Source organism: Leishmania panamensis (assembly GCF_000755165.1).
Source record: "Leishmania panamensis strain MHOM/PA/94/PSC-1 chromosome 13 sequence".
In the NCBI taxonomy this organism is placed as follows: domain Eukaryota; phylum Euglenozoa; class Kinetoplastea; order Trypanosomatida; family Trypanosomatidae; genus Leishmania; species Leishmania panamensis.
The window spans coordinates 524,717-551,211 of NC_025858.1; the positions used below are offsets into that span (position 1 = coordinate 524,717).

The 26,495-nt window shown below is 58.7% G+C and overlaps 6 protein-coding genes across 6 annotated transcripts, besides 1 other annotated feature; all 6 read right to left on the minus strand.

The window, feature by feature from the left end:
• Positions 1 to 786: 786 nt before the first annotated feature.
• On the minus strand, positions 787 to 3,621 carry LPMP_131390 (hypothetical protein; the record flags this gene model as incomplete). Its single annotated transcript, XM_010698917.1, has 1 exon — positions 787 to 3,621. The coding sequence occupies one exon, from the start codon at positions 3,619 to 3,621 to the stop codon at positions 787 to 789; it is 2,835 nt and encodes a 944-aa protein (XP_010697219.1).
• A 2,951-nt stretch (positions 3,622 to 6,572) lies between these two features.
• LPMP_131400 (phospholipid-transporting ATPase 1-like protein) lies at positions 6,573 to 9,863 on the minus strand (the record flags this gene model as incomplete). The annotated part of the gene is made up of 1 exon (XM_010698918.1): positions 6,573 to 9,863. The coding sequence occupies one exon, from the start codon at positions 9,861 to 9,863 to the stop codon at positions 6,573 to 6,575; it is 3,291 nt and encodes a 1,096-aa protein (XP_010697220.1).
• A 1,260-nt stretch (positions 9,864 to 11,123) lies between these two features.
• Positions 11,124 to 12,653, minus strand: LPMP_131410 (hypothetical protein; the record flags this gene model as incomplete). Its single annotated transcript, XM_010698919.1, has 1 exon — positions 11,124 to 12,653. The coding sequence occupies one exon, from the start codon at positions 12,651 to 12,653 to the stop codon at positions 11,124 to 11,126; it is 1,530 nt and encodes a 509-aa protein (XP_010697221.1).
• Positions 12,654 to 14,077: 1,424 nt separating this feature from the next.
• LPMP_131420 (hypothetical protein) lies at positions 14,078 to 17,602 on the minus strand (the record flags this gene model as incomplete). Its single annotated transcript, XM_010698920.1, has 1 exon — positions 14,078 to 17,602. The coding sequence occupies one exon, from the start codon at positions 17,600 to 17,602 to the stop codon at positions 14,078 to 14,080; it is 3,525 nt and encodes a 1,174-aa protein (XP_010697222.1).
• Positions 17,603 to 18,519: 917 nt separating this feature from the next.
• LPMP_131430 (ras-like small GTPase, putative) lies at positions 18,520 to 19,581 on the minus strand (the record flags this gene model as incomplete). Its single annotated transcript, XM_010698921.1, has 1 exon — positions 18,520 to 19,581. The coding sequence occupies one exon, from the start codon at positions 19,579 to 19,581 to the stop codon at positions 18,520 to 18,522; it is 1,062 nt and encodes a 353-aa protein (XP_010697223.1).
• Positions 19,582 to 22,484: 2,903 nt separating this feature from the next.
• Positions 22,485 to 22,885: a repeat region.
• A 325-nt stretch (positions 22,886 to 23,210) lies between these two features.
• LPMP_131440 (phosphoprotein phosphatase-like protein) lies at positions 23,211 to 24,776 on the minus strand (the record flags this gene model as incomplete). Its single annotated transcript, XM_010698922.1, has 1 exon — positions 23,211 to 24,776. The coding sequence occupies one exon, from the start codon at positions 24,774 to 24,776 to the stop codon at positions 23,211 to 23,213; it is 1,566 nt and encodes a 521-aa protein (XP_010697224.1).
• Between the last annotated feature and the right edge of the window lie 1,719 nt (positions 24,777 to 26,495).

The following is a 26,495-nucleotide window of genomic DNA, read 5'->3' on the forward strand; positions in this document are numbered from 1 at the left end:
GAGGCGTGTGTGTGTGGTGGGGGGGGGGGGGTATGGGTGTGGGTCAGGCATAACGAATGAGAGAGGGGGGCCGAAGAGTTGTTGGAAAGAGGGGTATTGGAGGTGAAAATGTAGGCGGCGGCAGGTGTGTAACGAGGCGAGACGCAGTAAAACGACGGCATCAGAAGAGTGTCACCAGAGCTGCTCTGCAAGGGTGCAACGGCAACAGAGACAACATCAGTAGCGGGAGCAGCACGGCATGGGGGTGTCGCCGCGCCCAGAGGCAGGGCAAAGAACTCGACCAGTGTTGCATTGCTACCGACTTTACAAGACAATGCAAAAGACACTCATCACTGATGACCGTTGCTGCACAACCACGCATGCACGCATGTTCTTGTTCAACATTTCGAAGGCATTTGGGCTCCACACACGCCCCTGCCTCCCCCTCCCCACAGACACATGCCACTTTTCCATGGAGTAGGTGAGCCTTCCTACTGTCCAAGAGAGAGAGGAAGTGATGGAGGAAAGAATGCGGGGGACGACAGATGTGGCAGCGAGGCACATCAGCAGGTTACACACACACACACAGCCATGCAGGCGTGCCTGTATGGTGCACAACAGTGCAAAGAGAGAGAAGAGAGAGGGAAAAAAGCGCACACTGCACGCGTTGTCTACTGTACATGACGTCCACACCATCAGCGGAGAGAGAGAGAGCTCACACACATGCACCTACGCACGGTCACACCAGCCGCCCTCCCTCCATTCCCCCACAGCCACTATCAAAAGGTGGCCTTGACTCGGCTGTTATCACCGGCGCTTCGCCTCCTCTTCGGATGGCTTAAAGTCTTCGATAGCGTTGGCGCGCCGCATCGTCACCGGCAGAGACGCTTGGAAGTCGTGGAAACACTTCACTTCGGCGGCACTCAGTCCGGTCATGAAGGCCAGCGCCGGGGCAAACTCTTCGGCTGCAATCGGGTTATGGGCCAGCCGCTCCAGTCGGTACGCGGTGAGTGTCTGCGTGACGCAGTCGCGCAGTTGACCAGCGGAGAAGCCATTCGTGAGTAGGGAGATGTGGCGGACGGTTTCCCCAATGGATGCCTCTGTTGTAGAGGTGATGGCAGTGACGTGCGCTGCCTCCAGCCGCGCCTTGATGAAGCTGTGCAGCAGCGCCTCACGGGCCGCAAAGTTGGGGGAGGCGAGGTGCACAGCGCGCTGAAAGCACTTGCACAGGGCGGTGGTGTCGGCACGCCACGGTTCTGTCGACGTGGCCACCACCAACACACGATCCGTCGGCTGCAGACTTGCGATGCCCTTGAGCAGCTCTTTTTTCAGCCTCTTTCCGCGCGCCATCTCGTCATCCTTCTTCTTTCCCCGTTTGGCACCCTTGCCGGGAAAAATCTTCTCGATGCGGTCAACGTAGATCACCGACGGCCCCTTCATGCGTGCCGTGTAGAAGACGATTTGCACCATCTTGGCAATGCCCTTCGCGGTGAGGAAGTTACCAGGCGACAGATTGAAGAAACGAGCGCCGCTATCGTTGGCAATGGCGTAGGAGAGAAGGGTCTTTCCAGAGCCTGACGCGCCGTAGAGCAGCAGCCCCGTCGGGTGCGGCGCCAAGTCGTGGATCACCTGCGACCCCAGCGGCAGCACCGCGTAATCGGTGACGGCGCTGCGCACCTCAGCGGCAGACGGGTCCCTCAGCCACGAGGACTGCTGCACGTACGCGTTGAAGAGGGCCTCTATCTTGTCCTTCGGCATCCCGATCGCCTGCTCCACCTCGTCGTTCCACCCGCGCAGCACACGTCTCCACTTCTTCTCGATCTCTTTATCAACCGTCTGCGTACGCAGCAGGCGATCCAGTGGCCCACCCGAGATGTCAAGGGGGCCCACGAAAGACGAGAGCCGCACGGCCGGCGGCGGCAGCTGCAGCTTGTTCTCGTAGATGGTGGTGTTGAGGTAGGACACCAAGTCCTCGCCCTTGGTCGGGTCACGCAGCTTCGGTTTCTTGGCGGCCTTCGTCTTCTTAGCCTTTCGGCCGCCCTTCCTCTTCTTGCCAGCGTTCCTCTCTGCTTCGAGGCGTTCCTTGAGGTTGTTCACCTCCATCATCACGAGCTGGTCCACACACCGGCGCAGGTCCTGCATAACGCCGCGAGGGCCATCCATCAACTCTCGCCTCAGCAATGCTTCATCATAGGGCTGATCGAGGTCGCCCTTCTCGACGCGGGTGCGCTGAAAGTACTCCATCCACAGCGTGTTGTGTCGTTCTGCAGTGGAGGAGACATGGTCGAGGAAGACGCTGGGGGGTGCGGCAGGCAAGGCGGAAGCTGCAGCATCGCCATCGTCTCGGCGGCGAGAGGACTGACGGCGGTCGGTCTTCGTACCAGCGATGACGACTTCGTCACCATCGGGTGCATGAGATGCCGAACGACCACTGTGCCCTATCGCGGCAAGGCTTGCCTGTTTACCACCGCTCGCTTCGGCTCCACCAGAAAAACTAGCCAAATCGTTCTTGCGAGTACGGCGGCCGAGCAGTGTCAATGTACCTCCATCCTCCACTGCCGGGATGTCCATAACGCCGTCCTTCGCCCTCCCGTCAAGGTGCGCGTAGGCCATGTGCATCAACATTTCGTCAAGCATCACCTCAAGCGTCTTGGGCCCTTCCTGACGCTTCAACTGACGACTCATTTCAAGCGTCTTCTGCATCAGCTCTGCCTGGTTCACTCGCTGCTGCGCCTTTCGATCGTCGTGGCGGACGCCAGCAGCAACCCTCGCCGCGTCACTGCGGATGGCCGCCGTGCTGGTCATCCCCAGCAGCTCCTGCTCCTGCTGGTACCGTGCCTTGGCACGCTTCTGCTGAAGATAGCCGAGAGCCACTTTCTGTACGATGGTCGCCGCCCGATCCTTGCCTGTCAGAGACTGCAGTGCTGCTCCGTGCATGGCAGCGTACTGCTGCTGGCGAAAGAGCTGCAGTTGTATCGTTGATCGTTGCCGAGCTTGGCGACCGCGCTCAGCGAGCTGCACGATGCGCACCGCTTCCTCGACAGGCATCGGCGCTGACTTGTCATCTGCCGTTGCCGCCACCTTCGCGGTGGTGGCAAACGGTGGCAGTGCTTTGGTGGGGTCCTCAGCGAAGAGAGCCGCGCTGTGCGCAGCTGCCGCGAGCGCCACCGGGGCCGCCTCAGACTCTGTTTCCTTGTAGTGCTGCTGCAGAGACATGACGTACGCTCGATCCTGCAGCAGAGCTTCGTGGCGGTCCTCGAGGAGGTAGGTTGGCAGCGGCGGCTCCAGTTCCGCTGGGGACAGCTTCATCTCTTCCAGAGTGTCGTCCAGCGCCACGTAGTCGCCGCAGTGCTCGACAATACTGTAGCGAGCCTCAAGCATGCGTCCGAGACAGCTGTCGAGTAAAGTGCGCACATCGCAGCGGCGCTGTGGCTGGAGCTCCATGTCATGAATCACGGCGAGCTGCCGCGCCAGCCGCAAGTACCGCACGTAGAGGGCGAGCCAGTACTGCGCATAGTAGGCTTGCCGTGTTTTGGCGTCTTCAGGGATGCGCAGGGCGCCAACGTACACATCCTCGCGCTGTAACTCCGTCAGGTCTGCCAGGATCTGCTGGTACTGCTGCTGATAAGAGAGCGTGGACATGTTGCCCTTCGCTGTTGCTATTGCGGAAAGAACCTAGGTCCTGTTACACTCTGCCTCTCCCTGTGAGTTAGCTCTGCTTGTGTCTTAGCTCAGTCACACACGCATACAGCTGAGAAAACCCAGCTTGTTTCTTATCCTTGCTTGGTAGCACAGACCGCTACCTCTCAACTCGCGATAGCTGAGAAGAGGGGTGAAAGAGAGACAGGAGAGGACGGGGTGAGAGGCAATGCGCAGCCTCAGGCCCTTCAGAAAGGGCCAACCGAAACGAGAGGCTCTTTGACACTTTTTTCTTTTCTTTGTTTGTTTGCGCTCGCGCCTTACTGGTGTGATGGTCGACAGGCTACTTCAGAAACGCACTCACGTACTGATGTAGATGAAAGTTTTCTGTTCCACGCCAGCGTGATAAGGAGAGAGAAAGAGAGAGGGGTGGTGGAGATGAAAGGTGGAAGAGGAGTGAGTTACATCAAGGCCATGGACGGGTTAGCGTATTCACCTCAATGAAGGCGACTGCTGCGGTGTGCTGTCACTGTGCCACTTGCGCGCGGGGCACACTGGTAAGAAACGCGTTTAGGTTCTACAATCAAACAGATACGAAGACACGTTATGCTTGTGCACTAACAAGAGTGCGGGGTCGCGTATTCTTCCAGCTTCCTGTCCTACCGGGTGGAAACATCAAGAAGGAGGGTAGCTGGCTGGGCCGGGGGTGCCATGACGGCACTGCCCAGCAAAAAGCAAGATGAAAAAAAGATACCATAAAGTCACTGCGGCCCTTCGTTGAAAGCCATCCAAAGCATAAGTAGCACGGGAAACTAAATTCAGCATTTCGCTTGCAATGAGCAAAGAACAAAAAAAAAAACTCGATCGCTCGCTGACCGCCCTCGTACTGTCCTGCGCCCCACCGCCTCACCCGCCACCCCCTCCCTCTCCAAAGAAAAAAAAAGAACAGCGCGTCGTGTGGATGACACACACACACACATATGACATTTCCACAGCAACTCGGGCGCTCGTTTGCTGACTCGGAAAAAAGAGAAAGAACTCGGGGGGGGGGGCGCGTTGGTCACCGGCACTACAAAAGGCTTGCAATCCCCATACTATCTACCTATGTAAATCACAGAGCGGCACGGTAAGAAAGGCACGCGCACACACGCGCGGCAACAATGAGAGGGGGAGGGGAACTACAAAAACCGAGAGAACGTGGCACCGCCTCGACAACGAACGCACGCGAGAAGAACCCCGGAAGAGAGGGGCGGCTGAGGCAACAGACGCACACGCACAACCAAGTCGTTCATGCATGAGCGCAGCGAAAAGGTCAAAGATAAATCCTGTGCATGCGGGCGTGTCTGTCGCTCTGCGTGTGTCTGCGCCGCAGTGCCCCGACCCCCTCCTTGACCTGGACGGGGGCGAAAGAGCAACAACAAAGAGAGGGCGCACCGCACACCATCGCTGTCTGGAGCGCGCCGAGTCCTCACCGGCGGTACGAGTCTCACATACGACTCGTGGGAAGGAACGCACAAACACACCTTTTCTATTGGCTCCCCGCGTGCCCATCCGCTGCCAGGCAGCACACGAGCCCAGCCCACCACGCGGCCACCCTCGGCCTGTCATAGGGCCATCGCCAGGTGCGCGGCAGCGGTGGGGCCGCGCTGCAGCAAGGCGCACGTCTAGTGGCCGGCGAGCACGGCTCCTGCCTCGCGCTCTGCCCACCCGCCGCCTCGCGGCCGCGACTACCATATGCCGACCGCCACCCCCGGCACGTCCCTCGGGGTGGCCCAGGCTCGCCACACCAAGTAGGCAGCAGGGGCCAGACGAGATACGCTCCAGTCGCCTTGGCGCTTCGCCCCATCATGTGATGGGCACAGGCGTGCTCACTGCTGCAGGTCGCTCCCGCGCAACGCTATCCAGGACCCAACGGCTGGCATCTGTAGCGGCACATCGCTCTGCCCTCCCCACGTCGCGTAGGTGCGCGACTCTGTCACCACATGAAGTGGCTCGGCATTGGCAGGTGTGTGGGCAACTGGGCTTCCCCCCAAGAGAGTGGTGTGATGTGGACCCCCGCTAGACCACGCGCTGAGGTGGCCGGCATCCCCCTTCCTCCTCATGAGGAAGTCCGCAGAGGACATTCGAACCACGCAAAAAGAAAAGAAACGAAACGAAAGATGAAAAATGCGTCTTCCTCTCGGAGGGCGGGGGCGGGGCCCTTAATTTTTCTCTTTTTTGTGTGTGTCTGCAGCGTTTGTTTGTCGTTTTCTCGGTGCGCCTCTGTGCGTGTGTGCCTGTGCGTGCGTGCGTGTCTCCGTTGTCCCTCGCGCTGCTGTTCTTCGCGCAGACGCGGAGTAGTTCGCCCAAAGTTGGCGTCTGTCTTGCCCTGCAGAGCGGGCTCGTGCGCTGTGCGTCTCCGACACTCTGTGCCGGAAGATCGCGTGCAGCTCCGCGAGATAAAGGCAAACGCACACGCAAGAATAAGAAACAAAATAACAACAATAGTAAACTGCAAAGCACACGCACACGCACACACACATGTGCGTGCGGAAGTGAGAAGCAGATTGAGGCGGGCTCCACCAACTCACCCTCAGATGCGGAGCAGGTGAGGGAAAGGAGGTAGGAACTCCACCCTCAACTCCAGAGCCCCCAGGCACGCACAGACACGCCTATAGGCGGGACACACAGAGTCACGTGACGAGTCGATGAAGGGAAAGGAAGGTGAGAAGAGGGAAGGGGGGGGAGCTCGAGGAGAATGCGGCTTTCCGTCAAAGCACGCACATGTGTATAAACAACTGTCGCCGCTGCTGTGGATGCGCCTCACCCCTCACTAAGTAGCCACAAAGCAGGCACCCCACAGACAAGGATATTCACTCGCAGCCATCCTACGGCCCAGCTCGCCTGCGTCGCTTCCCATGCCGCACCCTTCTCTCCGCCCCCTCGCTTTCTCCTTAAACACCGGCGCTCGATCTTCACCGCATGCCGCCGTGTTGCACAGCATACTGCTGCTCCGCGACATCTTGAAGGGTGGGAAAGAAGAGTTTCTGAAACGCCATGACGCCGAGTGTCACTACCAGCTGGGCGGATATGTAGAAGAGCAAGTAGAGCCAGTACTTGGCAGTCGACATCAGGTCGAAGGCTACGAAATAGAAGTTCGTGCTACCACCGGCAGAGGGAATGAGGGAGTAGATAATAATTAAGAGCATGAATAGAACCGCTGACAACCCTATGCCGAGAGCCTGTATCCACTGCCAGTAGTGAATCTGTAGAGCGAAGCGCACGAGGATGACGAGGATTAAGCCGCTGAACACAATCGTGCCTACCTCGTTCCCGGCGTAGCGTTGATGGGCACCGTCTTGGCGGACCAGCGTCGGGTAGGCCACATAGAAGAGAATCACCGCTGTCGTGAGTGACTCGGTAAGCCACCGCAGAAGCGTCACTAGGTTAAAGTACTCGCCACGCGACAGCGGCGTGTACAACTTCGGACGCTCCAGCAGGAGATCCTCGGGGAGGTCCTTCTCGAATATGCCCATAAAGAAGGGCGGGATACTCGTCAGGAAGACGTTGTAGAATGCGAGCACCCACCCGTCGAAGAGTGTTAGTCCCGAGAAGCCAGAGTAGAAGGCGAAGACGAACTGCACCACCGACACGGTGATGTTCTTGTAGAAGCTGACCAGAATGCAGCTGGCGTTTCGGAAAAGCGAGTAGCGGCCGTGCACCGCGCAGAGGCGGCGCAGGTGCTTGAAGCGCGGAATCGCGTAGTCAGCAGCGAGGGCGGCCTGTGAACCTTCCAGCCCAATGATGCCCACCCCGACACGCCCCTCCTGAATCATCGACACGTCATTAGCGCCGTCACCGATGGCCAGCGTCGTCATGCCAGTCGACCTCTGGAACATGCTAACCACGTTTGCCTTCTGGATCGGCGTCAGGCGGCAGCAAATAGCGGAGTTCACTTGCTGGGAGACGCGCAGGAACTGTTCAAAGTAGTGCTCCATCGCAATGCTCAGCGCAGGGCCATCGATAACGAGGGTGCAGCGCCGCTCCTGATGGGTTCCCTTAAGCGCCAGGTGCTGCTCCACAACGTCAAGGTCGCGCCCGACGCGCTCGATTGCCTTGGGGTCCGACGGGCTCGTATGGCCAATGTCGATGTGGTCGATGAAGTCGTTGCGCGGGTCGCAGAGGGTCGACGTTGCGGCGATCGTCACAGCGGTCTCGCGCTTGTCGCCCGTGAGCATCCAAATGATCACACCGGCGCTCAAAAAGAAGGACAGCGTCTCAGGCACCTCATCCTGCAGCTTGTCCTCGATGGCGGTGGCGCCGACGAGCCGCATCTCTTTCTCCATCTCCAAGCAGACTTTGTCCACCGTAGAGCTGCGGTTGTGCAGGCTCTTGCCGGCCTCGGTGAAATTCACGAGCCACGGGTCGAGTTGCTGTCGTGTGATGTCCCTGGCGCACACAAGCAGCGTGCGCAACCCCATTAACGACATTTCCGTCAGAGTGTTGTCGATGTTGTCCATGTGCTCCTGTACATCTGGGCCGCGGCTCAGTTGTGACCTGATGAAGCTGTCGGCACCCTTACTGTACAACGTAATCTTCTTCGTGCCGCTATCCTCGACGACGATGCTCATGATCTTCCGCTCTGGAGTGAATTCTAGTGTGGCGAGGATGTTGTACACCTTTTGCGTGTTGTTGCGCAGGAGAATCGTGATCGTCTTCGTCGTGCGGTAGGTGAGGCGATACCCGGCAGCAGCAGCGGTCTGGACCAGTGCGACTTCGTCCGGGGAGGTGCCTTCATAGACGATGCCGAAGTCGGCTTTCTCGTCCTCGAAGGGCTGAACCGTGTTGCACAAAGCCAGCGCTAGAAAGTACTCTTGCAGCTGCCCGAGCCCCTTCGACTCTTCCTCCTTGCGCAGTCGCGTGATGGTCTCGTCCAGTCTGTCACTTTCGATCGGAATGCCAAGAGCCTCGCCTCGCTTGAACTTCATGACATTCTCCGTCAGCGTCCCCGTCTTGTCGGTGAAGATGAAGCGCACCATCGCCAGCTGCTCGTTGAGGTTCGATGTGTTAGGCAGGCAGTGCCGCCAGCGGTTGTTCATGTACTCCATCATGTGGCAGTCCACCCGCATCCACTGCGCCTGGATCACCTTGCACACCTCAATCGTGACGAACAGAGAAATGGGCACGCAGTAGCTCAGCAAAATGAAGTAGGTCAAGTACCGGTACCCCCACAGACGCCCACCCTTGTGCATCTCGATGAAGAAGAAGAGGTACGGATGGTCCCGGTGCCTGTTGTTCCACCACATCGCCATGGAGGCGATGATGAAGAGCATGACTTGCTGGAAGATGAGGATGGCAATGATCAAGTAGTTAAGCTTTCGGTCGAGGTTTGACGACTTGAGAGGCTTCTCCTTCAAGTTGCGGAACAGCTTCGTGTCGATGCCCGCATAGATGACCATGCCCCAGACCCAATCGGTGTTGCGTAGCACGCAGCCACGGTACAGGAACTGGTTCAGCGACAGCGCGTGCTCCTCGCCATTGAGCTCCAGCAGTCCCGTCCATGACAGCAGCCCTGGGTCTGGCAGGCTCGTGTGCAACACGGCAGTGCTATTCATGATCGTCTCGACTTTGCAGAGCGGCCAGGTTGCCTCCACCGCCTTGCGCGACTTTAGGCTCGTCTCGCCGTCCAGGCTGCATGTGTCAATGAACGCCTGTCCCTCCTCGAGGGAGGTGGCGAACATGACGACATCGGCACGCACCTCCTCGCCGTTGGCGATGTACATGACATCACCGGGGTGGATGTCTTTGCTCTTCACCGAGACGAGTTCGCCGTTGCGCACTACCAGCGCTGCAATCGAGTTGGCGCGCTTATCCGCCGTATGTCGCTTGGCGTCCTCCACACCCTCTTTGACGAGTGCCACGATGAGCACGACGAGCAGCGGCACAGCTGACGTCGCCGGACTCCATGGGGATAGGCCTGGTATGAAACTGATTATCATGTTGATGAGGAAGTACACGTTGCTCACCTTCTTAAACTGAAAAAGGAGGCAGAGCGGGAGAAAAGAAATCAGCGTGTACTTCGACGTGCAAATGAAGTTCGAGGGATAGTTAAACTGTGCGTTCAACTCGGGGTTATTCATGTACACAATCACCTCCGCATCCTCGTCCACATCGGCCTCCATAACACTGCAGCAAGCCCAACTGCAGACCTTTGGGAAAATGCTGGCGGGCAGGCACTTGCGCCACCACGGTCCTTGGTCGGGCATGATTGCCGTCACTCCAAGATGGTATATGAGCTATAAAGGAACAAGGAAAAGGCGCACCACAGACACACGCGCAGGGACAGACGCGCGCTTGCAGCTCAGCAAACGAAAGGATGCGGCGGGGGAGGGGAGAGGGAGGAGGAGGAGGAGGAGGAGGAGGAGGGAGTGTAGGAGCAACAACAAGGCAGAAGATATGCGACGGGGGAAAGAAAAGCGATCCTAAGCGGCACCGCGAGCAGCACAGAAAACAGAAGACGAGAGGAGCGGCAATGGAATGATAAGGGGGGGGTAGCGAGAAGGACCCTCAGAGAGAAGAGCAAAACTTGATGACGCGAAAGGCGCTGCTGCGTGTGGATAAGGGAGCAGGAGAGAGAGGGGAGGAATGCGCAGAGCTAGCACGTGAGGTTTCTGCGCGCTTATCACGGCTCGTGTGGGAGGGGGGGGGTGCGGGAGAGGGAGCACGTGTGCCAGGGTGCGATCTAAGGACGGGAACGGTGCGTGAAGACGGGTGAGGGGGCGGTGAGATGCTCACCTGGAATTCAATGTACACTGACAAGCTTAGAGGGATTGAGTGATGCAACAAGACAACAAAGCAGAAATGGAAGTGACGGCAGTCCTTAAGTGTGCCCCTGCAACGATCGTGGCTGTGCGTTTGCGAGGAGTGGTGAAGCACAAAGAGGGGGACGACAGCAAAATCAGAGCGAGGTGGGGCAAGGCGTGATGTGCGGAGATCAAAAATGCACTGAGGAGAAGAGGGGCTCCCAGGTGTGAGAGGCGCATGGGAGAAGGCCAGCACGTTATTCTCTTTGGAGGAGGGGGGGGGGGGGTACAGACCGCCCCCTCTGCCTCTCCGCGCAATTATGCATGCGGCACCCATTGCTTGTTTGTTTTTCTTCAGCTGGCTGGCCTTTGTTCTCGCCAGCAGCTGCGGTAATACGATGGCACGGCATTCTGCTGACATCGTCGTCCGCTTTGAGTTCACTTTCTTCTGCTTCGCTTCTCCATCACTACCAGCACTAGAGCTGTGACCACCGTCCTGATCGCCTGTTATTCATTGGGCAATGAGCTACTATCTCGCGCACCTGTGCACACCCTCAAGCGCCTACCCGAAACCGCACCAGCACACAAACGTTTTTGCGCCCATGCAGCACAGCTGGACTCTGTACGATCCCAAAGTGGCTGAGGAAACACATAAAGAAAACAAAGAAACCGCGTGCAACGGCAATGCACTCGTCCCACATCGTAGGGCAACCTTGCACAGGATCACAGCGACGTCCTCCCTGAGTGAGCGCCGCTGCGCGGCGCCGCTTCGCTTGCCGGGATCCCGAGAAGCACTTGCAGCTCGGGGTTGGCCGCATACCACGAGGCGCTCATTCCAGTCTCGGCGCATGACGCGGCGTGGTAGCCCTGCGTCACCGCTATGTGGCAGTTCTCTCTGTCGTCGTCGATCAGCACCACATCGGTGCTCAGCCACCTGGGCAGCAGAAGCGTCGACGGGTTCCGCAGCCCGCCGACAACGCCGTCGTGGTGAGAGGAGGAGGTCTGCATAGGTGGTGAAAAGACGCCGAGGCGCATGGAATTGCTGGCGTCATTTGCAACTTCAACGCCAGCGTCGTCAGTCGGCTGCTGCCGCTGCAGCTGCGGATGCGCCTGACTCCTTAGCAGACGCTGCCCCTCGTCCCGCGCGTTTCGACGCTGCTGAAGCTCTTGCAGGTGGTACAGCTTCCCCGGCCCTGCCACCGACCGCGGCAAACACACAACATCGTCGGTGCTAGTGAGATAGGAGCGCGTAGGCGGAAGAATGCGCGAGAGCAGGCACAGCACCGCCTCAGCGACGGAGAGAGACGTAGACCACTGATCGGCCGTCCCCTCTGTCAAGGAGCAGATCGCCAGCTCATGCCCTTGTCGGGTAACCGACTCGCAGAATGAGCCTAGAAAATCTGCATCCACGAACAGCGCGCGCACCTCCGCCGTCGTCGCCACCTGTACGGCACGAATCGAGATCGAGTTAAGGGGCGAGCGCAGCAACGTACCATCTAAGTCTAACACCACGAGCACAGGCGACACCACGGTGGCATAGCACGGCCCACTGCGTGGTCGCACGTCGCGGTGCAGCAGTAGCCCAGCCATGATGCAGCTTTCCCCGGTCAGCGCAGCCTCGATCTGAGAGAGTGACTGGCCGCCAAGCGCCAGTGCCGGTAGCGAGAGTGCAGGGGGCCCGACAGTGGGTGGTACCGAAGTGGAGTCGAGGTACATGTCCACGGCATCGAAGAGCGCGTCAAGGGCGTCGGCAGCGCTGTCCCACCAGTTCTGTAGAGAAGATACCGTATGCGACTGCCACGACGGTGGCGTCTCATGGACCCCTGCCCTCGCGTTGTTTAGTGGGAACGATCTGAGTGCACTGTCCCTTATCGTCAGCGCGCAGGCATCGCCGCAGAGATCATCCTCTCTAGCCGTAGGGCGAAGAAGCGGGCAAAGCTGCGAGAGTTGGCCGATTAGGTGTTCGGCAGGACTGTGTTCCTGTCGCGGTCTCAAACGCTGCTCCTCTTCGCCCACCGTCTCAGCAGCAGTACCCCGGCGCCCCATCCATCGCGTGCCGTGGGTGTTCCGGTAGCCTCCAACGTCGGCAGCCGCCGTCTCGCCAAGAATCAGCTCCGCCACGAAGCGGTACCATTGGTGCGCCTGCTCAAGCAAGGTCGCCTTGTCGGACGCCGCGCACGTCCCGCTCATGACCTCTGCAGAGGTAGCATCTGCAAAATGGAACCTGCTGGTGCGCAATCCGCCCCACCCCATGCAGGCAGACACACGCGTAACGTCACAGGGGCTGAAAAGGACAGTCAGCAGCAGAGCGCACTCTGGCGCGAAGGCTGAGCTGAGGGGGCACCTTGCAGGCAATATAGACGCCGTGGCGGCGGAAGATGAATGCCAGTTTCGAGTGCAGCCTAACTAGATGGAGAAGGAATACGTGTGTGTGTGTGTGTGTGTGCGTGCCTACCAAGAGCAGCTCGGTTGGCTGTAGTGCTTGTGGTGGTGCTCACGGACACGGTTTAGTGCCTCCGCCCGCTGAGACACAAACACATCGCCCACCCTCCCCACATGCATCCATACGACGCGAGAATACTCGGGGGAGATGAGGAGGAGGCATCCCCCAGACGAGCAGAAAAGAGAGTCACACCATTGCCATGAGAAGTGTACACGTCGAGACTGGCGCCATCACGCAGGCCCAAGAAGGCGCGCGACATACACGCGTGCGCCACATGCAGAGGCACGCACAAATCATCTCCACATACCGTCACGCACGCCCAATCGCGAAGGTGTCGGGCAATGTGAAGAGAGGCGCGTAAGAAGCGCCAGAAAGCGGTAAGCGGGATGGAATGAACTACACGGCGCGCGCGACTGACTCTTCCCCATTCCCTTCGCACTGCAGCTCATTTATTGGATTCCCTCGTCGACGCGGACGAGACGCAACAGAGCACAAATATGACTTCTTTCTTCTTTCATTCCAGCGTGCCCATCCACTGCCAAGCAGCACACGAGCCCAGCCCACCACGCGGCCCCCCTCGGCCTGTCATAGGGCCATCGCCAGGTGCGCGGCAGCGGTGGGGCCGCGCTGCAGCAAGGCGCACGTCTAGTGGCCGGCGAGCACGGCTCCTGCCTCGCGCTCTGCCCACCCGCCGCCTCGCGGCCGCGACTACCATATGCCGACCGCCACCCCCGGCACGTCCCTCGGGGTGGCCCAGGCTCGCCACACCAAGTAGGCAGCAGGGGCCAGACGAGATACGCTCCAGTCGCCTTGGCGCTTCGCCCCATCATGTGATGGGCACAGGCGTGCTCACTGCTGCAGGTCGTTCCCGCGCAACGCTATCCAGGGCACACATTATGAGATCAACGCCCTGAGGGAGGGAAAGGCGCAGAAGCAACGAGGAGCGAGGGAGACGCACAAACCCAAACACGTGTGCGAGATGTCCAGGTGTGAAAAGGGAAAGATAGAAGAGAATCAATAATCTAAGGTCATATGTCGGGAGGCACTTGGATGGGAGGAGGCACATTAGCGCTGAAGTAGCAAAGGGGCTAGGCACACCCTACGGAGGAAACATGCGCCAGCGGTGCTGCGCAGTGAGATGTGGGAGAGACGCGAATAATGCAACCTCCTATCGAAAGGGACTGTATGCGTGTGTGTGTGTGTGTGTATGTGTGTGTGCATCACCGCTGCCTCGTTAGTGCGGCCCACCGCGCAGTTGAGTGATGATAATGCGGTTCTGTTCTTCCAGCCGCGCGTTCTGCGCCTTTATGCGAGAAAGCTCAGCCGCTACCGCCCCGTACGCGTCGGGCGTGGTCTTTGGTCTATCAGCGGCAGAGAATGGCCTGGTAGCGCTCGCATTCGCACGCTCACCTGATCGCCGGACCTGGAGCAGCTGCAGCTGCGCCGCGACTGCCGTGAGAAGGGCGGGAAGTTCATCGAGTTCCGCTTCCTCGGCCACGGCAAAGGATGCGTTGCTTGCGGAGTCTGACAGGTCGCTATGCTCCAGCAACTCTTTTAGGTGTAGCAGAGATTCGCGAAGGTGGCGGGCTTGCACAGTGAACTGCTCCGTCGTCGCCGCGGAGCTGCTGCTGCTGCTGTTGGGGACACTGTGCGGCTTCACAGTCACCGACGGCCTCTCTTTGTGTTGCAAGCACACGGGAAGGAAGGAGGGCTTTGCGTCTCCACTGCTGGTAGAGCTGCGCACGACGGCGTCCTCTACATCCAGCAGAGGCCGTGAAAAAGCATTCTGTGTGTCCCGCCGCTGCCGTGGGCTATCAAGGCACGCGGCAGGGCCGCCAGCACCCCCTCTCTTTGAGGCTGCGTCTTCATCGTCGGCACAACGTTCATCATCGACGCCTGCGTCATCTGCCGCTGCCACCGCGGATCGGAGCACCTGGGAGTCCATGGTCATCTCCGACACATCAACCGCCGAGGCAGCCAAGTTTGTGGTAGCCGGAGGGCTCACCGGGACCTCTACTTTGCTGTCGCGAGGCGTGGCCAACGGCGCTGGTGCACCGTTGCCTTGCAAGGAGAGGACGCTCGGCTCTGTGGCTGCGATGATGGAAGGCTGGGACTGCCGAGAGGTTCCAGCTGAGCGAGGGGTGCGCGGGTGATCGCTCGTCTGACTGTCGCGCTTCTGACGTGCGTAGAATCCGGTCAGCTCGTTAAAGCGGTCACTGAGTTCGCGGCTGGACGGGGCGCATGCGGATGCGGTGCTGCGCTGCTTGCGGGTCTCCAGCAGTGTTTTAGACATCTCGCTTGCCGATGCGGTAGGTGCGCGTGGGTTACAGACGGGGCGCCGCTGTGACGATGATGACGCAGGCGGTGGAACTGTTGACAGCAAGGGAGCTGAGCTGCTCTTTCTCTCCACTACTTTAAGGGGTGGAAGCAGCTTCTCTGCGTCGTTGCGAAGCACTGCAGCCCGATGCAGTGGCCCGAGCTTGTACAGGTTGAAACCTCCAGATCCGAGCGTCCACACATGCAGCGCCGCGTTATCCTTGTCCTCAGCACTGCACATCGCACGAACCGAAGGCGCAACAGCCCGCGTGCCGATCAGTGAGGTGCTGTCGCCTTTCAGATGCCATGCCGAGAGACGCGACCCACGGCAGACCACCACGATATCCGGCCGGTGCCTCGTCACAGTGGCCACTACACACAAGTTTGCAACGCTTTCTTTCTTCACCGCCTGTGCAGGTGGTGGCTCTGCGAGCAACCTCATAACCCATCTCGACCCACCCCTGAGCTGCACATATGCGGAGGTGGCCGCGCCGGCCACGACGAGACCACCCTGGCACGGTACCACTTGGTGTATGACATCCGCATGCATATACGTAGGCATGGCGGATACGCGGTCGGTCGTTGTCGTACTACAGCCGAGCGCGGTAATGGACGCGCGCTGTACCGCCACGACTCGGTCCGCATCAGTGGCTGTGGACTCAGGTCCCGATGAGGCTACATCGCAGCTACTATACACCACTAAAGCATGCGTGCTAGCAGGCACCGAGGCAGGGTAGGCGGTCTTGATTCTCTCCAGCTGGAGAACACGGCTGCCACTGCCGCTCCCATCCTTCGGTGCCTGTGCCCAACAGCATCGGTAGCGACGAAGCCGCAGCTCCGAGTACCCACTCGTCCCCCCTGCGGCTGTCGACGTCGTCAGCGCATACACGACATCGCCGGTGGGAGAGCTGGTAAGGCTGAGGACGCGTTCACTTGCGTCCGCAGTTGCACTGCCCAGCTCCACAGGTATCCCTGGTCCACGACCGTAAGCAACGAGAGCGTGGCGCGCCGTGTCGAACAGCACCACAGCACCAGTGGCAGGATGCAGCGTCGCGCAGGTAGAAATGGCGCCAAAAGCGCTGATCAGTGAGCAGCCAGGAGGGGAGACAAACATGAGCGCCTGTGGGGTCCACCAGCACCAGAGTGCTGAGTTCATGTACCAGACCTCAGCCGGCTCCGCGGGCCCCAAGGGTGGCGGCGTGAAGATGGAAAGGCGATGCAGTCCCATACGCTGCGTGCCCACCTTCGGCTCCATCGAGTAGAGAGCAAACGCACCTTCTTGGAGGAAGAGGGCTAGCACGCCATTGCCTGCGCCGGCCCCACTTGTGAAGACATGAGTTCCGCTCGCAGGAGCACCAGTGGCGTCCTCGTGGGCCTCATTGGTCGTACCGACTACATTGCCGCCGCCACCTCCGCCTATAGAGGTGGTAGCGAGGGCGTCCTGCCACTTCACTTTGCCCTGGAACTCCCACGTCTCCGCCTGAAAGAGGCGCGCGATGGCACCGGTCAGCATGAGGCTCTCCTTACCAATACAACACAGCGCCGTGGCGGATGGTACCTTGCAGTCCATCCATCGCACCACTGATCCAGTAGAGCTGTTGAAGGCAACCAGAAAGCCGCTGCTTGTCAGCGCCAGGTAGGTATCCTCTCCTTCCACCGGACTCGCCACGCAACACGTGTATTCAGCGCCGTGCAGTTCCTCTACGGTGCTGCAGTGTCGACTCAGCACCATCACGCGATTGCGCTCTCTGTGCTTGGAATCCTGAACGTCAGCCGGTGCCTCTGCGTTGCCAGAAGTGGAAGGGGCTGTGGTCTGCACGCTAAACAAGCCAACCTTTCCAGCGCTACAGGCAGCGAAGGAGAGGTCGAAGACGAGACTGCACATACTCTGCAGGGGTTCCATGGCACCACGCCAGAGAAGCGCCTTCGTGTCGATATTCCAAAGCGAGAGCCGGTTCGGTGTTTGGTCAAACGGTCGACTGTGCAGCAGCGACGAGAATGCCAAATAGTTCACTTCTTCCGTGAAAAGGAAAGCGGCACCGTATGTGCAGTCACCGGTCACTGAGCGCGGTAGCTTTGTTGCCTCCGTCAGTACAGGATTCGTGAGAGAAGTGACGTAAAGGCCGTGACGGACCGTGCCGACACATATAATGTCCTTCTCAGGGTGCCCAGCAAGAAAACTGATACACTCGCTTGGAGAGGCGAGGATGGTCAAGCGCATCGAGTGTCGCCAGCGCGCCTCCGCAGGAAGATTACTCGGGTGCTCCTCAACTGTGTCGATAAAAGCGACGCAGTTGTCGGTGGCGGCGTACACGACATAGCGGCCACGGTACGCTGTGCAGCACCGCGACGACGAGGTGACGGCGTGGCCAGTGCTCCACGTCGGCGGCGCAACCGAGGATGACGATGGAGACGTAGGCGGCGATGGCGCCGATTGCTCCATTGTAACGCGTAGCTGTGCGTGTGCGTGTGCGTGCGTGGGTGTGTTCGTTTCTTCGACCGAGGTCGACAGTGGAAGGAGAAAGGAAGGAGAGAACAGCAAAAGGGGGAGGGGGAGGTGCCACCTTTTATGCGGGTCTGTTCCCCTTTTCTTGTGGCTCGAGGGCAGAGAGGCGCTACCAGGCGAAACGGATATGAGAAGAGGGCAAACGAACGAACGAACAAACGCGAGGAGGGGGAGAACAGTGACGAGCAACCGAGAGGCGGTGGCAGCGCTGCAGGAGAGGACGACATAGAAGGAAGTCTCACGCAACGAACTTGTCGATCGAGAGACTCGAAGGGGCCCAAGGGTGTCTTTTTGCTGCTGCTGCTTTACCGTCGATCCGCACGTGTTCACCTGCGCAGCGCAGGGACACACATGGAGAAAGGGGGAGATGGCACGGGGGGAGCGAAGGAGAGGGACGAGAGGGGGGTGAGACGACATCCAAACCGCCACCGCCTCACGCGCACAAATAGAGGCGGAAAGGGAAAAGAAAAACGAGAAGGACTAAAGCGGAGGGGAGTGAAAAGCGCGCGAGAGAGCCCCGCCCTCATCGTACATGGCCAGCACAGCAACAACCGACGCGAACAACAGCGGGCCGGCACGCTTTCACACACGCACCCTCGCAGGAGTGGCGAGGCTCGGCTTACTTTACCCCCACCACGGCGACTGCGGGAAGACACAAGAGGAGAATTGGGTGGAGCAGCAGAGCGTTACGCGGACGATGAAAAACACAAAAGTGTCAAGACACAGAAGGTGCACAGGGCCGAAGGGGTTGAGGAAAGAGGAAGTAGCAGGCATTAGGCACACACACACACGCACCGTCCTTCCTCCTCTCTCTCTCTCTCTCTCCACCACTACACCTTCGTTCCCCCTCCCTCTTACAGAACCTCACGCATCGCACATGCTGTAGGCTCGTCGGAGTCAAGGAACTCCTCAAAGCGTCGTCGTGCGGCGTTCACGTTGAGGCGGTGCAGCTCCACGTTCACCGTCGGGTCTACCGAGACGACTAACACGTACGTGCACTCCGTAAAGGGGCACAAGAGAGCTGTGAACGTCTTCGTGGCGATGCTAAGGCCGCATAGGCTGGTTGTGTTGTTAATGCAGCTCAGCTTGAAGTGCTTCACCGTCTCACTCACCTCCGTCGTGCGCAGCTTCCCATCACCCTGGAGGAACAGCGCCGTGGAGCCATCAGCGGTGGTGTTGCGATTGATGTGCGCCAGGCATAAAAAAGTGCTCCGCTCGTACAGCGCCACCTCGGCAGCGTCGCACGCCATCGCGATGCTCCGCATTGTGTCCACCAAAATGTCACGGTGCGGCACTAGCGAACGTACCACTGAGCTGTAGGCCAAATAAAGTGAATCGGACCAGATGCTCGTGCTGAAAAACTCGATGTCCATGCCGTCACCGGGGTCAATGCAGTTCACGATCTCTTGCTTGCGTGCCTGAAAAATCTCCTCGCGGATATCCTTGTGAATAAGATCAATCTTGTGCAGGAGAACGAATACCTTTGCCTTCGGACTGTATTGACGAATAAAACGCATCGCCTCACGGAAGTACTCCAGCATCTCCGGCAGCTTCCAGTCCGTCGTGGCGTTGCTGCCCTCGCTACCAATGCCACCAGCACCGCCCAGCCCACCGTGGCTATCGCGGCACATGCTGTTGATGTCGAACACAAAGAGCATGACGCCGACGTAGCGGAAGATGTACTCCTTTTGGCGGTTCAGGTACTCCGTGACGTAGCGGTGCTGGCCGCCACAGTCCCAGAGATTCAAAAAGAGGTTCCGCAGTATGTGCACCTGACTCTGGTCGAGAGAGATGGTGATGCCAAGTCTCAGCGCGTCGCGAGGGAGGTAGTTATCGAAGATTATACTGCGCATGCACGTCTTTCCGGCTCCGCCAGGCCCCATTAGGAGCAGCTTCTGCATTTGCTTCTGGTCCATATTGTGTGCGTGGGTACGTCAGAGAGGAGAGCTACGTGGCGTACTTCACCAACGAAAAGGTGTCCACGTTTGGCAGTGTCTCCTCAGGGGTACGAAGAGGGAGCGCCGCCGATAAACAACGAGAGGCAAAAAAAGATGAGCGATAAAACCCACTAGAGGCATGGGGAACGGCGTGCACGTGAGCTCTGTGTTTCTCCTGCGCAGCTATCCGGCTTTGCAGATATACATGCGCGTGCTCAGTGATGGATGGAGGGTAGACGAAGAGGCAGGAGAGCAGAAAGGGCGAGAAAAGTGAGAAAGCGAATGGGCGATATGGCGTAGAGGAGAGGCAGGTGGCGAGAGAGGGTGGAGAAATGGTGCGCATGCGACGCCCAATTTCTCCCTCCTTTCTTTCCCTACAGGACCCCCCTCTCGCCGTCGCTGCTACACACGACCCTGCGCGGCTCTCGTGCAGCAGCGACGGCCTGCCGCAAAAAGGGGAGGGACACAGAAGAAGTAGAGGAGAGACGCGCATCGACCACAATTCTGCTCACCCACTTCGTCATTACTCTACACGCACGCTACTCACTCCCCTACCACCACCATCCCTCGCACGGTACTTCGCTTGGCAAGCGGACGCATCACCGCTTCGTCTACGCGCGCCCGCTACTGTTTTCGATATTGTTTTCTTTTCTCCCCTTCGCGGGTGTGCGTTCACACGATGCATTCCGAGCATGTGAGAGACATAACCCTCATCCATGCGGAAGAAGAGAAGCGGAGTGGCAGCCGAACAGAGAGAGAGCGAGACACGCATCAGAGGGAAAAGGAATGAAGAGAAGGCATGCAGAGAATAGCAGCCAAACAAGCACACGCGCACACACGCGCGGCAACAATGAGAGGGGGAGGGGAACTACAAAAACCGAGAGAACGTGGCACCGCCTCGACAACGAACGCACGCGAGAAGAACCCCGGAAGAGAGGGGCGGCTGAGGCAACAGACGCACACGCACGCACACGCACAACCAAGTCGTTCATGCATGAGCGCAGCGAAAAGGTCAAAGATAAATCCTGTGCATGCGGGCGTGTCTGTCGCTCTGCGTGTGTCTGCGCCGCAGTGCCCCGACCCCCTCCTTGACCTGGACGGGGGCGAAAGAGCAACAACAAAGAGAGGGCGCACCGCACACCATCGCTGTCTGGAGCGCGCCGAGTCCTCACCGGCGGTACGAGTCTCACATACGACTCGTGGGAAGGAACGCACAAACACACCTTTTCTATTGGCTCCCCGCGTGCCCATCCGCTGCCAGGCAGCACACGAGCCCAGCCCACCACGCGGCCACCCTCGGCCTGTCACAGGGCCATCGCCAGGTGCGCGGCAGCGGTGGGGCCGCGCTGCAGCAAGGCGCACGTCTAGTGGCCGGCGAGCACGGCTCCTGCCTCGCGCTCTGCCCTCCCCACGTCGCGTAGGTGCGCGACTCTGTCACCACATGAAGTGGCTCGGCATTGGCAGGTGTGTGGGCAACTGGGCTTCCCCCCAAGAGAGTGGTGTGATGTGGACCCCCGCTAGACCACGCGCTGGGGTGGCCGGCATCCCCCTTCCTCCTCATGAGGAAGTCTGCAGAAGAGAGAAAAATAACGCGTGGCAGCGAGTATGAGAAAGAAGCACACATAAGTGGAGAGAGGTGAGTAGCGGTAGAGAAAGGCGTGGGGCAGCAGGGAAGGTGGGTAGAGGGGGGTGCGAAGGAGGTGGGAGCGCCAATAACAACACCAAGTTGTAGAGTACGTCTGCTGCACATACACTCACAAGTGTACGTGTATGCCATCATTGTGCTTGAGCACCGCATCTTCGCGGAAGTGTGCGCGCATGACCGTGCATGTGGATATGTAGACTTTGCGCCTGGGTACGACTTCACCCACACATTCAGGCAGGTGGGTGTAAAGGGGACTGGGGGAAGGAGGGGAGAAAGGCTGAAGTGCAGAGCAAGAGAAAGCAGAGAAGAGAGCACACAAAGAAAATTCCTCGAGCAGCAAACAAAAGAAAAAAGAGCAAAGATAATTGGAAGCGCCTCTTACAAGATGGGAGAAGAGGAGGGCAGGAGGGGAGGGGGAGCGCAGCAACTGTGCGGAGGTGCACAAGTGTACCCGCTTGGCGGTGTGTTCACCAGCGCCTTGTTGTTTTTTGCGCTTCTCTTTTACTGCCTTCATCGTTTCCTCATCGCAAGCGTGAAGAGTGAGACAGGTGAGCCCTGCGAAGCCAGGAAGGCACGCAAAGGGAGGGAGAGGGGGAGAACAGAACACAAGAGAATACACGCACACACACACACACACACACGTATTGCTGTAGGGGTGAGGGGGATGTGTGCTAGCTGCTGCAGGGCTTACAACAGGCACGCCGACATCACGCGCACGTGCATTGCAGGCGCGCATTCAGCGGTGAATGAGTCGATTAACCAAACCGCTGCTTCAAGTCAGGTGTCGTTTCGTTTCAGCGTGCGAGTTCGAAGGGGCAGTAAACACTCGGAAAGGCTAACGCACCTCGAACACCATCAGGAGACAACGCACAGAAAAGAAAATGAGGAGAATCACAGCTGAGACTACACGCGCCGCACAAACGCCCACAATGGAGCAAAGACCCAGCCGCCCAGGGGCAGACGTGGCCTCGTCGGCAACGCCAACACGCATACAAGTGTGCCAGCATGGGAAACAGAAAATGCGATCACCAAAATATTTGCATCAGCGCAGCGATAACTGCGCCCCCCCCCCACGCATGCGCTTTCCCAAACGAATCCGTCGCGTCGCTGCCCAAGACCAAAAAGTCAAAGGGCAGCTGAAGACCAACGCAGCGCAGGAAGAGAGCGGAGAGGTGAAGAGGAGGGAGACACACGTCTCCCCAAACGAGCAAACGCACCTTCACGCTGTTCCCCTTTCGTCTCCGCTCCACAACGAACACGCTAACTAAGGCACGCACACAGCCGCAGCTCACCCACGCCTCTGCCGCACTGCGGCTTGGACCAGGTCGTCAGGCACAAACCGCCTGCCGCCGGATCGGGCCATGCGTCTAGCGGGCTCCTCGCATACCTCCTCGTCTCTTCGGCGCACACGTGCTGCGCGATCGGTGCCAGGCAGACCTGGGTGGACTGCACGCCTCCATCCACGCCCGCCGCGTCCACGGCCCTGCGAGACCCCCGCACCCAGCCTGCACTCCACCCTTCTCCCTCAGCCGCCTCACACGGGGGTCCTGGAGGGCTCCATGGTGCAAGCCGCGGTGCTCGCGTCACGCCTCCGGGGCCTGCACCTCATCGGCCCACCCGGTCGGGCATAGGAAACGCTAGAGAAGTTGTAGGCAGCAGAACACGATCGAAACGGCAACGCCAGTGATGCGGAGAAGGAAGCGCACCCATGCACACGAATACACACACGCATACGAGTAAGGAGGAGGGGAAGAGAACAAGAGAGGCGCCGAACGGTGTACAACAGTAAGGCAAGACATAAAACGACAGAAAAGGCGCTTACATTGCCACACACGAGTACTCGAACTCGGAAAACGCGAGGTATGGTTGCTGCTGAGATCGCCGAGAGGTAGCGAGGGCGCATGGCCACGTACGCGTTGCCTTTGTGTCCTTCTACACTTCGGGCACCGATCCCCACAACGACTTAGTTAAAATAGGAGGAGATGTGGAAGCTCAAGTGCGGGCACGAATAGTCCCTCTCCTCGTAGCACTCGTACTGATGGAAGAACGGCCTGCTTGCTTCTCCGGACACAACCATGACGGCGCCACGGTTATTGTTGACGCCGCAGTAATTGGGGGCGGAGAACACCGTCACGACGCGGTCGTTGTGCGTCCAGAAATACCCGTCCATCGTCAGCTGATGTGCGCGGCAGATGAAGTTCAGTTCGTTTTTCTTACAGAAAGTGCTCGAAGCGGTAGGGCCGAAGCCCCACCCACACCCACGCGAGCTACGGGCAAAGCAGCCTGCGTCCGAGCAGGGATCAGACCAGAGAAGGCCCGTGATAATGTCATCCTCATCAGCAGTGATGTTGCCGCAGCTGTAGTTGCGCCGATCGATCCTCGAGATATCATCCACCTTCTGCAAGGTTGGCGAGAGGCCGCCGTGAGTAACAAAGAAGCGCATATACAGTGACTGCACGATAGCAGCCAGCGGCAGGTCGAGGAACACCTTGTTCACGGCGCTCCACACCGCCGCGCCGGTTGCGGCGCCGAGCGACGACGTCACCTCCGTCAGGAAGCCGTACACCCGCGACGTCCTCTCCTCCTCGTGGTTGCCACGCATCAGGTACACCAGCGTCGGGTACTCCACTTTCAGCGCCAGCAGCAGCAGCACCACCTGCAGGCTGTGCGGGCCGCGGTCCACGTAGTCGCCCATGAACAGGAAGCGGCGGTCGCGTCCGTCCAGGTTGCACTGGTGCCGGTCGTACTGCAGGCAGAGCACGCTCGTGTAGAGGTCCTGGAACTGGCCATGGATGTCGCCCACCACCACCAGCGTGTCGTGTTCCAGTACCTCCAACTCCAGCACCGCTGGCTCCTTCTCCAGCACCGCCGTCGCCGCGGCGCACAACCTCATGAGGTAGTCCTCGCTGAAGAAGTGAGCCTGCGTGCACTCGCCGCCGTCCTCCTGCGATGCCGCCGGTGCACCGACGTCGCCGCGCTCGCCGCGGCGCAGCAGCCACTCAATCAGCGGCACAAACTCCCCGCTGCGCGGCGTCGAAGAGAAGAAACGCTTCTCATCCTTCGTTTTTCCGCTGTTGCGAAGGGGTAGGTTATCCTTCTTTAGGTCGTCAGCATTCGTTGACGAGCACTCCGAGATACCTAGCGGGGTGTTGGTACCGCCGTCGTGGCGGCTATCTTCAAGTGTTAGCACGCGTGATAAGAACATCTCGTCGGCGTTGTCTAACACCTTCCGAAGGCAGTTGGAGGTTGGGCTCAGGGCAACAGCATCCACCTGGCATGGCCTATTGATGCTGCTCAAGCAGCTTGAGACGTTGAGGCAACCCTCGACATCGGTGGTCTGGATGGGCGGTGAATACACAGCGAGCAGAGCCTCCTGAGAAGCACTGGACACTGGCAGCTCACGAAAGCTACTCGTGGTGGCGTAGGCGTTGGTCGCAGGTTTGTTGCTGCTGTACATCACGGAAGGAGAGGCAATGATTTGGATGTGGTGGCTAGTGTTGGTCAGGTAGTACTCCACATCTGCCGCCATCGTGAAAGCATCATTGGGGGGTGCGTCGCTATCGGTGTTGCTGCTGCTTCGGCTTCTCTCGCTATTGGTGCCAGTGCTGAAGGTTATGGTGGAGGTCTCTACACACGCAGGACGGAAAGTATGCGCTTTACTCACAGAGGCGCCTCCCTCTTCCGCCTTATGCGAAGTGGCGAGTGGCACGGACTTTTTCATACGCGAGATGTTGTAGCAACGAAGGGAAGGGGAAAAGATGCACCGAGTCGCGTGTGTGTGGGGGGGGGGTATGAGTATGGGTATGGGGAAAGGGGGGGTGCTTGAGACTTCACACAAGGGCAAGTGAAGCACCACAGCAGGTAGGAAACACATAAACTAAGCGAGCCCGCAATCGACGACTAACGGAAAAAGGGCCAACGAAAAAGAACCTAAGGCAGACGGAAGCGATGAGGAAGAACGAGGGGCGGAGAGGGTCACGCACGCCTATGCGAGCGAGAGCGAGAAAGAGAAAACGAGCAGAAATGAAAGTGCTCACAGGGAGAGAGAGAAACAACCACAGCACGGAAAAGGGGAGATACAGAAGAAGCGAGAGGCGAAGAAGAAAACATATATGTGTGTAGTGGCAGCTGTAGAAGTCGAGGTGCACGTGGGTGTGTATATGTGGGGGTCTGTGGAGTAGGAAAGAAGTGATAACCCAGAGCGTGCCAACTTCACACACACACACGCAGAAACACAGCGGGACGGGAAAAATAGAATCCGCTACCAACGGCGGCGGGAAACAAGTAGCCAGGGGGGGGGAGGGTGACAAGAACTAGCGAGGGAAAAAAAAATAAAAGAAAGAACACCATGCAACGCGAAAGAGAGAGAGGCGGAAGACAGAGCGAAACAACAGGAGGGGGCCTCTAATGCGAAGAAACAAGCAAAGACACGCTGTGCAGCTGAATAAAACACAAGCGCGCACTTTGCTTTCCGTGGGTGCAACAAGGGCCTCCAAGGAGAAGGAAGAGAGGGGCAAAGACAGACAGACACGCAGAGAGAGAGGGAGAGAGGGAAAGTTTGTGATGACGTGTTTTCCTTTACCCGTGTCTGCCTCTCTCTCTCTCTGTATTGCTTTGTTTTTCTCGGGGAGGGGGGTGTGGAGGAGGGTTTGTTGTGTTCACGAGAGGGATGTGTGGAAAGACGTTGGGGAAATGAAGCGAGTCGCACGAGACGCAGAGCCAAATCGGAAAAGCCAAAAAAAGAAAAAAAAACAGAGCGCTGGAAGAAAACGAGGCTGCCCCAACAGGCGCTCTCCTCCTCCCCTTTTTTTGTCAAAGGCAAAAAAACCCCAACACAAAGAAGAGCGAGCGGCGTCTTTTTTTCGTTTTTTTTTTTGTTTTCTTCTCTTCTGCGCCTCAACCGGTGTAGGCACGAACAAGGCCCCAGTTAGAACAGCGAATCAGCAAGAGGGAGAAAGGGGGGAGGGGTGGGAGGGATCAGCGAGACGAGCACGTACACGTGATATACACACAGGCACACACCCACACCCCTATCGACAGAAACCCACAACAAAAAATCCCTTTCAATGGCAAATACGCCTGAAGAAGTTTGCTGTGCTTTGGTTGTTGTTTTCAGCTGCCTTTATGCTCTTCACTTGTGCTCACCTCTCCTTGTCTTCTGGCGTTGTGCTTACGTAGTCCAGTGTGCTTGTTCGCCCACCTGTTGGGTTGAGATAAACACGAGGAGGCGGTGAGAAAGAGAGAGAGG